Here is a 13,967-nt window from a genome sequence, read left to right as displayed (position 1 = left end):
TCTGTGCATGGCAGGGGGTGGCACCAACCTCTCCATCGACCCGGCCTTGAGTGTGAGAGGGGGCGGTGCCCACACTCCCCAATGCGCCCTGCTCTGAGGCCGACCAGGGGCTGCACCTAGGGATTGGGCCTGCCCTCTGCCACCCGGGAGCAGGCCTAAGCCAGCAGGTCGTTATCTCCTGAGGGGTCCCAGACTGTGAGAGGACACAGGCGGGCGCTATTTTTGTGCATCGGCCCTCTAGTATATATATAAAAAGGCTAATATTCCTCGACTGGGAAACCGGGAATTCTGTCGCTCACTATGACATGCACTGACCACCAGGGGCAGTGTGGAACAAAGGAAGGCCCTGGCCGGCAGCCAGAAGGCCCCAATTGGCCCTTATCGCCGACCAGGCCTAGAGACCCTACCCATATGTGAATTTTGTGAACCGGGCCTCTAGTATACACATAAGACTTTACATAGACATATGCCTTACTATAAGCATAAGAGAACTGTAAAGTACCATTTCCTCAAATAGAGAGTATCTTACAAATTGAATAGCTATATGGGGTTTATTTAGGCATGTTTCAAGTAAATGCAATAATCAGGGAAGCTTTTTCACAGGAAGTTGAAATTTTCCTATTGCATTAATAACTCAGTCTTTAAAATGAATAGAAGCCTCTTCTTTATGTTTATAAATTATTTAAAATGATTATGTATTCTTTTCCAAATCAATGTGATGACTTATCTTTTGTTTACCTGTCTATATTTTACAGGGCCGAGTAGTGGAGAATATTTCAAAAAGATGTGGGGGCTTTTTACGAAAGTTAAGTCTTCGTGGGTGTCTTGGGGTAGGAGACAATGCATTAAGGTAAGAACATAACTATTGATTAACTGATCTTCCATAACTGAAGTAAAGAAAGCACCATCTCATCCAGAAAAGGTTAAAATGGTTTTAAGCTTTTTATAAAGAAAGTTACTGCTTTCTTTAAGCTATTCTGAACTCAAAGACACATACATGCTTGTAGTACAAAGATATCCAGTAGTGGGATATAGGGTTTTGAGAATAAAACAAGAACTAGTGCCCCCTCCAAAAAAGCCAAATTCCCCATATCATAAATAGTTCTTTTGAAGCCTTGAGTAAATTTGGGGGTTTTTTTGTTTGTTTTCTCAAAGTTAAGATAATTTTAACCTTGGTTGACAAAAAGATCAATGTTAAAAGTTTGTGGTTGAGCCCAAGCTGGTTTGGCTCAGTGGATAGAATGTCATCCCTCGGACTGAAGGGTCATGGGGTTCGATTCTGGTCAAGGGCACATAGCTTGATTTAGGCTTGATTCCCGGATGGCCCTAGTTGGGGTGCTTGTAGGAGATAACCAGTGTGTCTCTCTCATATCAATGTTTCTCTCTGTGTGTGTTTCCCCCTCCCTTCCACTTTTTCTAAAAAATCAATAGAAAAATATCCTCAGGTGAGGTTTAACCCTCTGCACCCGCAAAAAAAATGTTTATGGTTGAAAATTTATTTGTGATTGTGAACTACTTTTGTACCAATATTCAATATTACCAATAATATATATACGTACATATATATACACAAACACACACACACACACACACACACACACACACACACACACACACACACATATTGTGCTGTGTCAGCACAGCCAAGGGTTCAGGGAGCCTGAGGGGGACACGGCGAAGGATGTAGGAAAGACAAAGAGAATAAGCTGAGTCTAGGTCAGCAGTTCTCAACCTGTGGGTCATGACCCCTTTGGGGGTTGAACGACCCTTTCACAGGGGTCGCCTAAGACCATTGGAAAACACATATATAATTACATATTGTTTTTGTGATTAATCACTATGCTTTAATTATGTTCAATTTAGCCAGAGGTAAACAAGGTAGTGGTCCCCATAGTTACAATGTTCTTGTGAGTTTCACTTGTTTTGGCAGCACTTGCTGCAAAGCCCATTAGCTACCCAGGTAAGATCTAGGAAGCTCATAAGGTCAAGCCTCATTATGCTAAGAGGGCTGTGCCCTCTAAGCTGGGACTTGTTTGTGGCTTTGCCAATAGGTCAGTCCAAGGCTTAACCCTATAGCCGCTCCCTACAATATGTATCTTTTATTACTTTTTTTTTTAATATATTTAATTGATTTTTTTACAGAGAGGAAGGGAGAGGGATAGAGGGAAACATCGATGAGAGAGAAACATCGATCAGCTGCCTCCTGCACACCCCCTACTGGGGATGTGTTCGCAAGGAAGGTACATGCCCTTGACCGGAATCAAACCTGGGACCCTTCAGTCCGCAGGCCGACACTCTATCCACTGAGCCAACCCGGTTATGGCTCCTTTATTACTTTTTAAATACCAGAATTGTGCCGGTTTCATTTCAAACCTTTTGTTTGTTTTTTTTCCTGTGAAGGACGTTTGCACAAAACTGTAGGAACATTGAAGTACTAAATTTAAATGGGTGTACAAAGACTACAGACGCGTAAGTATTTTGTGTTTTAGAAGGGTAAATCATAGCCCTTTGTGTCTTGCCTATAGAGGCTTTAAATGCATGCTACTAAATACATTTAGCAAATTTCATTTTGGTATTATAAAAGAAAGATATTTTAAAAGGAGAAAGTAACATTAAAGTAGCAATGAAATAAGGCATTTATTTTGGAATCTGGTGCAAATCCTATCTTGATCTTTTAAGTGAACTTAAAAACAGTAATCATTGAATATGCAGTAGGGATAATAATGATATAAATTACTAGGACAACTTATATTTCAAGAAGATACTAGTGGCTGTCATTCAGAAGATATGGTAAACATAATTTTATAAAAACATGTAAAATCTTACACCTGGGACTAAACATTGTGATAATCAATATTGAGAGTATTGATTAAATGACTTTGAATGTACTGTGTTTGTATTGGTCATAATATAAAAGAAATAAATTCTGATCCTTCATTCTTGAGAGTTTATCATCACAGACACAATAGACATCAAAGGTAAACATTTTTATAGCTCAAGAATATCTATTGGTAATAACATGTATCAAATAACATTTACATATTAGATAGGGAAGTTGTTGCCTATTGTGAGGTGAAGTGAAACCATTGGGAAATTATGTTTTCACAGCAAAGGGCCAGAATTATTCACTGAATTTTCCTGTTTATTTCTTTCTTCGAGGTCACAACATTGTTCACTTAAACATAGGAAAGTATTTGAAAGACAAGGACTATGGTTATTAACAGGTATTACTCCTATGGATTGATTTGGAAATCTTTAATAGGAGAGACAGTTTACTAACCCCTCCTCCAGCCATTACTTTATACCAGTAGCCCAACATTTTCTTTAGATAAATTACCTGTTTATTTTTTCCTTTGAATACTTAATGTAATAGAGATTAAGAATTTGACCACTTGGTATCTAAAAAGTGACATATAATTTACACATTTTTCTAGGAATTTATATACCAAAGATACACTGGCAAAAATCTAATACGGCTTATGTACAAAGCTATTCGTTTTTACTGTTTGTAATAGCAAATACTGCATTATTTTTTTAATGTTTTTATTTTTAGAGGAAACGAGAGAAACGTCGGTGAGAGAGAAACATTCATTGGCTGCCGCTCACACACTCCCTACGGGGGATCGAACCCATGACCTCCTGGTTCATAGGTCAATGCTCAATCACTGAGCCACACCAGCTGGGCACTACTGCATTATTCTTAATAGCAAATGACAGAAAACAATCCAAATGTCTATTAGTAGATGTCTGGTTAAAAAAAAGGAATGAACCCTAGCCGGTTTGGCTCAATGGATAAAGTGTCAGCCTGGAGACTGAAGAGTCCTTGGTTTGATTCCAGTCAAGGACGTGTACCTTGGTTGCAGGTTCCCTGGCCCTGGTTGGGTGCGTGCCGGAGGCAACCAATAGATGTGTCTCTCTCACATCAATGTTTCTCTCTGTCTCTCCCTCTCCCTTCCACTCTCTAAAAATCAATGGAAAAATATCTTTGGGTGAGGATTAACAAACAAAAAAAAGAAGGAATGAGGAGAATCTTTCTGTAGTACACTGGAGTGATTGAAAGAACATACTGTTAAAAAAGCAAGCTGCAGAAGAATTTGTATAATAAGATAACCTTTTGTAGGGTTAGGGGATATAATACAAATATATATTCATACTTATTTTCTAGAAAAAGCAATGGAAAGGTAATCAGAAACTAATAAAAATGGTTACCTATTTGGGAGAGAGAACACCAAGAGACAGGAATGAAAGAGACTTCTGAAGTATCATGTTTTATACCTTAATAGCCATGTAAATGTTCTACATAATTAAAACATGAATTAAGCCAGAAAGAAATCAAAGCAGTCCCTGACAATCAAAAACAAAACACATGAACCCAGCCATAACAAATTGGAGCTATAACCACCAGAGAGAAATAACTTACTGACTTTTGACTTCTTAGAACACATTTTAAACATATGCCAAAGTAGACAAAATTGAACCCATCAGCCATCTTCAAATTGATAATTGAGAATTTATTACTTAATGGCTAGTCTTGTGTCGCCTTACCCCCTCATTTATCTTCTTTTGAAAAACGTCTTAGACATTATATTATTTAATCAATAAGTAGGCATTTCTAAAAGTTAAAGGCTGAGTCTGTTCTTTCTATTCCTTCTGTGGTCCCCCTGGGAAAACAACCCTCCCACACATACAGAATTTTCAGATTCAGTCAAACATTACAGCACACAAAGAAGCAGGAAATGATACTAGAAGAAGAGCCAGAAGGAAAAACCAGCCAATGGAAACAGACACAGAAATGACAGAGATTATAAAATTGAACAATAAAGAGTTTGAAAATAGCAGTTACAAATATGCTAAAAAATTTTAAGGGAAACAAAGATAATATAGATATTAAAAGGATGGAAAAAGATATACTATTGCAAACACTAGTCACAGGAAGGTTAAAGTGGTTATTAATATCAGCTGATGATGTAAACTTCAGGAAGAAGAGTGGATGCAAAAGATACTAAGTGGTGCCCTCATCTTTCAGTAAATGATTAAATTTGTATATCAAAACCAGTAAAATTATAGAAACTTGAGCAACACTATCAGTGAACTTGTCCTTTTTTTATATATATAAATTTTATTGCCCCCCCAACTTGTCCTAATTGACATTTATAGAATGCTATACCAAAAAGCATCAGAATAAGCTTTTCAAGTGCACTTGGAATACTCAATAATACACACCAAGTAATGGGCCATAAAACAAATTTCAATAAATTTACAAGAATTGAAATCCTATTGAATGTGTTCTATAGCATCAACAGTATTTAAGTAGAAATCAACAACACGTCTATAATAATAAAAGTGTAATATGCTATTTAGACTGGATGTCCTTCGGAAGACCTTCCAGATGAAGCCAGGGCTTCAAGGGAAGCTCATGCCAGCAGCTGGGGGAAGGAAGGCCTACTCTTGCACGAATTTCGTGCATCGGGCCTCTAGTATCTAAATAATGTAAAAATTAAATACCACCTTCTGAATAACCTATGCATCAAGGAATAAATTACAAAGGAAATTAGAAAATATGTTTTGCTGTGTGATATGAAGACACAACATTGAGATTTGTAAAATGCACCAAAGGCAGTGAAGTTCTTAGGGAAAAGTGTATAGCTTTAAATACGTATACAGATTTCTCCTGCTAGCTGAAAGGTACTCTAGGAAACCTTTCTTAAGCCAAATTTATATAAAATAATGAAGCTTTGGACACCTTAAGAGATGAACAAAATAAACTGAGACAAAGCACAGATGCTCAGACATAGTTCAAAGCCAGGGTGACTTGCCCTGGCCAGTGTGGCTCAGTTGATAGGAGTGTCCTCCCATACACTGAAAGGTGGCAGTTCAATTCCTGGTCAGGGCACATATCCAGGTCTGGGTTAAATCCCTGTCAGGGTACTTATGGGAGGCAACCAATCCATGTTTCTCTTTCTCCTTTACTCTCTCTGACATTTAAAAATGTCAGAACGATTCTCGACTTTGGACTATATAACAGTAGGTAACTGATGAGATTTACTGTCCTCTAGAAAAAAAGAACAAAAGCCACATGATGATCCAGTGTGATAGGCAGCCTCTAAAAAGGCCCCCAAGTAATTCCTACCTCCCTGGTATTCACACCCTTGTGAAAGTCCCCTGCATGCACTGAACCTAATTAAGGTCTCATTTCTAACAATAGAAAACAGCAAAAGAGATTGGGTGTCACTTTGGAGGTTAGGTTACAAAAAGATTGTGACTTCTGTCTTGCTCTACTTTTGCTCAGGGCTCTGACTTGTCGGGGGAGCAGGGCCAGTTGCCCTGTTTTGAGTAGTTCTGTGGAGAGGCCCATGTGGCTAAGAGGTGAGGTCTCTGGCCAAGAGCCAGTGAGGACCTAAAGCCTACCAAAAACCAAATGAGTGAACCTCGAGTTGGATCTTCTGAGGTCTGCCAAAAGCTACTTAAATGAGCTTGGAAGGGAATCTGTACTCAGTTAATCTTTGAGATGACTACAGCTGTGGCCAATCCCTTGTTTACAGTCTTGTGAGAGACCCTGAGTCAGAGGCACCCTGCTAAACTGCCTGTGCAGGTATTCCTGGCCTACAGACTCTGTGAAATAATAAGCTTCTTACTTTGGGGCAATCTCTTATACAACAACAGATAACTAGTACATCATTAGACAAGAAAGCACACAACAAAATCCAGCACCCATTCATGATAAAAATTCTCAACAAACTAGGAAGAGAAAGGCATTCCCTCAATCTGGTCAAAGGTGTCCATGAGAAACTTACTGCTAGCCATCATACTTAATGGTGAAACACTGAATGCTTCACCCTAAGGCAGTGATGGCGAACCTTTTGAGCTCGGCGTGTCAGCATTTTGAAAAACCCTAACTTAACTCTGGTGCCGTGTCACATATAGAAATTTTTTGATATTTGCAACCATAGTAAAACAAAGATTTATATTTTTGATATTTATTTTATATATTTAAATGCCATTTAACAAAGAAAAATCAACCCATAAAATGAGTTCGCGTGTCACCTCTGACACGTGTGTCATAGGTTCGCCATCACTGCCCTAAGGTCAGAAGCCAGGATGTTAACTCTTGCCATTTCTATTTAACATTCTTTTGGAGATTCTGACCAATGCAGTCAGTTCATTACAGAATTACAAAATAAAAGCCCAATAGAAGATTATATTCCATACCCACTAAAATGGCTATAATAAAAAAGGGGGGGGCAATACCAAGTATTTGGCAAAGATGTGGAGAAACTGGGGCCTTCATAGGTTGCTGGTGAGAATCTAAAATGGTACAGCCACTTTAGAAAGCAGTTTAGCAACTTCTTAAAAAGTCTAACTTGGTATAGGACCTAGCAGTTCTCCTAGGCATCTAGCCAGAAGAAATGGAAGTATAGGTCCACACAAAAACCTAAGAAACATATCTGCCAAATAGAATGTATGGTTCTTATTTGGATCCTAATTTGATCAAATCAACTTGACAAAAGCATTTGTGAGAGAATTGGGGAAAATTAAATATAGTGATATCAGATATTAAGGAATTAAAGCCCTTATTTATTAAAAATATGTTCTGAAATATTTACAGGTGAAATATGTCTGGGATTTGCTTTAAAATACTGGAACGAAAAAAGGAGAGAAATGGGTGAAATAGAAATAGAATATTGATAAATGTAGAAGCATAATGATGGTACATGTGCTTTCTCTGATATTCATTCTTGTGTATATTTGAAATTTTTCATAAATTAAAAAAATTAAACTGAGGCCTTGACCACTGTAAAAAGAGCCTCTAAGAAATTCATAAAGTAGGAAGTAATGTTACATAACTTGTTTCAGCCCAGCACTGGTCCATCCTCTGTATTTCTTGCAAAAATTCAGTTATTACATTACTGCTGTGCAAGAGGTTATCTTGAGCAGAGATTTCAGTGAAAGAGCAGAGACAGAGCTTTCAGTCTTCATGTCTCCCCTCTTGCTAGCAGGTAGTAGTTTTCTGATGTTCCTGAATTTGCAAAGTGCATTTATCAGCACATATGCAGTTTGCTTTTAGTAGCTATTAATATTTCCGAATGTGAATAAAGCACCATCTTCCCCTCATGCAAATTCTCATACACATCACAGCCTTTTTTATCCTTTATAAAGGCCACTGGTTTTCTTCCTCAAACGTGAAAGGTTCCAGGATTGATAGCTGCTTTTATTGGGGGTATGGAAATTTTACAGTTCTTAAGTATATACATGTATTTAATGAAAATCGTGTATGATATAGTAGGAATGTGTTATTATTTGTTTATTTATTATTTTCTCCTTTTTCCATTTTCAGTACATGTACTAGCCTTAGCAAGTTCTGTTCCAAACTCAGGCACCTTGACTTGGCTTCCTGTACATCAATAACAAACATGTCTCTAAAAGCTCTGAGGTAAATTTCTTAAGATAAGATTGTCCAACAATCAGAACAAAAACTTATTTAAAAAAATAATAAACTTGAAATTGAAGGAAACTGTGTTTTATGGATATGTACAACAGTTCAGAATAGATCTTTTACCACTTGCCCAAATTATAGGACAGGTGAAATGACTAGAGGTAAGTAGGGCTTATTTATACATGAATGATTAGTTTTTATGGAGGCTTCCTCCCTTCTTCCCCAAAAATGACACAGAATGTCACTTAGTGATTAAAGCAGTGCTCTGGAGTTAGGTCATTAGGTACCTTGAACAAATGTAGTCCTTGTGAGTTTTTCCTTGTCATTTCAGGTTTGTTACTAGGATTAAACTGTATTATCATTATTTGATAACATTAAGCCAAACCATATAAAGTTGTCAATATTCCAGCAGCTTTTGTCTTATAAAAATGACAGTTTCATGTGTTTTAACTTAATGTATATAAATTGCTTAAGCACTTAATAAGTTATCATTGTTTTAATGGTATTGTATTTTTTAAAAAATACATTACAGAAAATGTATCTTAAAAGGAAGGTGAGATGTCCATTCTCTTTGTAACTTTATTTTTTATCAGCCTTTTATGGTCCTATATATTGGTTACATTTATGAATAATAAGAATTAATCTACTAAAAGATTTAGTTAAGTAGAGTATAAGTAATCTAAAAATGTGGCTCCTAGACCTTCCTTATGAATATATTAAGCACATATGTATCTAAGGCTGTTTGCTGTGTAGAATAATAGCATAAAATAATAACATTTAGAGTTAACAAAATATTAACATAATTGATCTCATTTATTTGAAAACCTTGTGAGGTAGATATGGATAGTGTCTACTTTACAGACAGAAAATCTAAAACTTTTTTGAATACCAGGTAATGTGATTCAAACGTGGCAAGTAACTGAATAAGATATTGTTGCTGCCCTTAAGTTTCTCAGAGTCTAGTGGGAGAAAAAAAAAACACTAAACATGTCATCATGTGACAGTGTGGTAATAGAATCAGTACAGTGCTGTGAGAGAAGTACGGTCAGCAGTTTGGGGAGAACATAGACGTGCCTGTGTCTAATCTTGGTTAAAAGAGATTCAGGCAGGCTTCCTGAAGTGACTGGCTTGAAGTCACACTCTTAATGTTGAAGAATGGGCTTGAACCAAGATCCCCTGGCTTTATTTTATAAAACAGTTAAATCAATATTTTCTAAAAAATGTCATAGAGCTTGGGATTCTTCCATAGATCATATATGAAATCAAAGTTCCAAGATAAAGCTAGTATTTTATAGAAGCCAGAGATCAAATGCAATATATTTTAAATTCAGCCTATGGAAATAGTACTCTAGATACTTCCCAGATAAGGAATATTTATAGATCCACTGTAATTTTTAAAGTAAAAGTTTAAATGTCCTCATTAGTACTTTGATAAGTAATAGAATTATTTGATGGAGAATCTGAGTTTGACTCTAAACTTTATTAACTACTTGCTCAACTTGAACAAGTCACTTAATTTTTGTTTTCTATCTAGGGAACTTATAAATGTGTGATAAGTACAAAAAGAATATAACTTGAAAAGTATAAACTTCCATTAAAATCTAATATATCTGGAAATAATACTGTGCTTGATGTTTGTTAGCTAAGCTGGATTTGAGCTAGCCCTCCTAGTGATAGAGTTCCACACGAACACCACAGACATCGATAAACCCACTTTTGCGATTATGAGATTGCCGGTGTTCTAAATCTGTGTTAAGTAAATATGTATATTCTTGGAAGATCATGGGGCTTTATCCATTTCCCAACTAAAGGGCCAATAAAATGAGACTTTGGTTCCTTTGGAATTGGATTTAGTCATATGTTTGTTTCATTTTGTTTTAACCAAGTGAGGGATGTCCACTGTTGGAGCAATTGAACATTTCCTGGTGTGATCAAGTAACCAAGGATGGCATCCAAGCACTAGTGAGAGGCTGTGGGGGTCTCAAAGCCTTATTCTTAAAAGGCTGCACACAGGTAATACTCTATGTAGTGCTTGTGAATGATAGAGAAACTTAAAGAATATGTAATTGTTTTGTGTTACTGACCAAAGACATATTTACCAAAAATTACCGTTTTCCTTAGAGTAAAAAAAAAGAGAAGAGAAGAAGGAACATCTGACCAAAGATAAATTTTTGTTTTGAGGGGAGGCAGACTGGGGAGACAAAAATCATACTGAGCAAGCACCATAGGCAGGAAGGATTTCATGCAATTTAATCTGAAAACTTGCATATTGTTACTGCCTGAGACCTTGAACTAAATAGGCAAGGAAGACCATCTTGACAATTTTCACTAGTTTTTCAACCACCAGAAGCTTTTCTTAAATGTACCAAGTATACAGCAACCTACATTTTATAGTGTTGATGCTTATTTCCTGCCAGTCACATTACAAATTCAACATATTTTGTCATTACTGGAAGGCATTGGCATGGGAATAATCAAGAGTGGGTTTAGAAATGACTGATTCTCATTACCTTATTTTTTTAATGATTACTCAAACCATTCCTTGAATTCCATTTAAAATGACCTCATTTTTTCACCACGATGGGAGATGTTCCATTGTTTGAAACAGAGCTTTGGAAGTATGACTACCTTCAAACAACAGCTTGCGCTTCTGGTTATTTACGGAATCCTGAAAAATATTGATTGGAATGCATCATTACAATCAATTACTTGCCATCTGTTCTCAGCACTGTACTCATAGCACTCATCTTTCAGCAGCAGATAAACTGTGGATTCCTTTCTTAGCTCCTGCTCCCAAAAATACAAGGACTGTAGAAATATGAAAATTCTTTTAGGTTCATAAATGCTCAGCAAAATGCTGTAAAGCATATTTATCAGAAGAAAAACCCACAAACATTAGGCAATGTTTATTTTTTTCTTGATTTCATGATAAGAATTCGATATGGTAAGAACTGATAAAAAATAAAATGTACTGATTATATAAATTACATCTTTATGTGCCCATCGTTCATTGTTCCTTTGAACAGTGGAACTTGGTTGGCTATATTTAAAATATATTGATGAATGTGTACTCCCTTAAACTTTTTATCCTTTGAATTATTTTTTCTCTCTTTTTAATCTTTCTAGCTAGAAGATGAAGCTCTCAAGTACATAGGTGCACACTGTCCTGAGCTGGTGACTTTGAACTTGCAGACCTGCTTGGTAAGCAGTCCTTCCTACAGCTCTTCTGTATTACTAATTGACTTCTGTGTTATTACTGTAATAGTTTCAGTCATCAAGGCCAGTAGTTTTTCCACTTTAACCCAGGGGACACAGTAGTCAGATGATTCTTTACTTGCTTAACGATAGTCCAGGCCTTTTTAAAAATACATATTTTTAATATGTTTTTATTGATTTTAGAGAGAGACATAGAAATATCGATGCAATATATTGATTGATTGCCCCCTATTGGGGATCGAACTTTCAGCCTGGGCATGTGCCCTGACTGGGAAAGTGTTCCAGTAACCTCTCGGTTCATGGGTCAACACTCTACCACTGAGCTACATTGGCTGGGCTCTCCCAGGGGCTTTGACATGGATAAATGGGTAGTCTATTCAGAATTCCAAATTCTAAATAGGCTAACCTATAACTTCCTCCTTTTCTTTTCTATATAAGACTACTCTACTATATAGAATTAAATCATACACAAGCTTCAGTATTTAAAATATTTTTGAGAAGTTCATCGCAGTCCCATTGATTAAGATCTATCAGTAAGTCAGAACTATTGGGAACCACTGATCTAAACAGATGGCAAGCAAAATGTGCCCTTTAAATTATACTCGAATAGTATTTGCAGTTCACATATGTTTCTTTAGACTATCAACTTTTTTGTTTCTATCCCAAAATCCTCAATTTTATTTGAAGAATTTGCTTGAAACTTCAGTATCCTGGAACATTGGCAATGCATCTTTAGCTTTTCTCTCTTGCCTTGGAAAGTACATATGTGTGTTGCTTTGGAATGAGAGCCTCTCGTAGCAATGAAAAAAGTTGATGAGGGTTTTCCTTGTTTTTACTAGGCCTTTTGATTATTATACTCTCCCCTTGTTTAATCACCTAAAACTTGAGAGCATAGTGGCTGCTTAGTTTAAAGATGATATTTTAGTTTAAAACTGCCACATTTTGTACAATTTCAGCAACTTGCCCTTCAGCCCTTAGGGGTGGTGCTTCTGCTTAGGAGGTTTCTGGGGACTGAGTTAAAGAAATGACATTCTTTTCCATTCTGACCACCCCTTCCTTTTAATTCGATTGCCATAGCTGCTCGTTACCAGATTTGCCTAATTTTATTCATGAAACAGACCTGAGAGAAAGAGCTTATATAACCATGGTAAACATGAAACCATCATCTTAAAATGATAGGAAAAAACTGTTCTTGAGCATCTTCAGATTTTTATATGCATATACACGCACACATTCTGTATATATTTGTATATATATGTGTGTGTTGCATACACATTTGTACATACACATATACCATACCTACCATTTACCATTGTAGTTTCATTTCCTTTACCCTTCCAGCAGGCAAAAAACACAGTTGAGAAGCATAAAGAACCAGTTCTATCATGTATTTATTTTACTGTTTCCCTTCCGCCAGATATTAGGACATGAGTTACTCCTTCATCATTCCTTCCATGTGATGCTTAATATTCATGAGACTTCATTTTCCTGCCCAAATTGAAGTGACAAAAGTACATTCTTGATCCATTCTCTTTTTCTTGACTAATTTAAAAACAGAATGTTAGTAAATTTTACTTTCTAAAATTCAAAGTAATGGTAATATGACTTACTTTTCTCCTCTTCTTCCTCTGTAATTTCTTAAAGACTTTAAGACATTAAAAATGATTTATAAACTAATGTCACCTCAATAAATTCAATTAAAAAATATATTAAAAAGGCTTGGCCAGCATGGCTCAGTGGTTGAGCATGGACCTATGAACTAAGAACCACTCTGGCTGGGCATGATTTTTTTTTAAATAATTCTTTTTTGTTAAGTATTACATATGTCCCCTTTTCTCCAGCCCGCCTCCGCCCCCTGCCCCAGGCCCTCATTGCCTGTGTCCTCATTATCTGTGTCCATGGGCCGTGCATATACAAGGTCCTTGGGTGATTACCTCCCACCCACCTACCCTCCCCCACATTCCCTTGGAGATTCCAAACTCTGTTCCATGCTTCCATGTAACATCTCTGTTCTTTTTTTTCTTCTTAATATATTTTTGTTGATTTCAGAGAGAGAGAGGGAGAGGCAGAGAGGGACAGAAACATCAATGATGAGAGAGAGTCATCCATTGGCTGCCTCCTATACTCCCCTTACCAGGGACTGAGCCTACGACCCCGGCATGTACCTGACGGGAATCAACCCACAACCTCCTGGGTCAGAGGTCAACTCTCAACCACTGAGCAACACTGGCCGGACACATCTTTGTTCTTTTTAATTTTAAAATAATTTGAAACCTACAAAATTATATTTGAGCTAGACACAACTGTTTCCATAAAT

At 36.8% G+C, this 13,967-nt stretch overlaps 1 protein-coding gene across 4 annotated transcripts in view; it reads left to right on the top strand.

Annotated features, from left to right (window-relative positions):
- The window catches only part of FBXL20 (F-box and leucine-rich repeat protein 20), a 63,992-nt gene that overhangs the window by 38,647 nt on the left and 11,378 nt on the right, over positions 1-13,967 (top strand). For all 4 annotated transcript variants that reach the window (XR_001515664.1, XM_006774295.2, XM_006774296.2 and 1 more), the window contains exons 5-9: positions 756-850; positions 2,401-2,469; positions 8,336-8,431; positions 10,321-10,447; positions 11,561-11,635. Coding sequence is in view for 3 of the 4 variants with exons in the window: in XM_006774295.2 (XP_006774358.1) it covers positions 756-850; positions 2,401-2,469; positions 8,336-8,431; positions 10,321-10,447; positions 11,561-11,635 (462 nt within the window). In the remaining variant the exon portion in view is untranslated. The remainder of the gene's footprint in view (positions 1-755; positions 851-2,400; positions 2,470-8,335; positions 8,432-10,320; positions 10,448-11,560; positions 11,636-13,967) is intronic.

This window comes from Myotis davidii, unplaced genomic scaffold, assembly GCF_000327345.1.
Source record: "Myotis davidii unplaced genomic scaffold, ASM32734v1 scaffold327, whole genome shotgun sequence".
Classification (NCBI taxonomy): domain Eukaryota; kingdom Metazoa; phylum Chordata; class Mammalia; order Chiroptera; family Vespertilionidae; genus Myotis; species Myotis davidii.
This window is presented reverse-complemented; position numbering and strand designations above follow the sequence as displayed.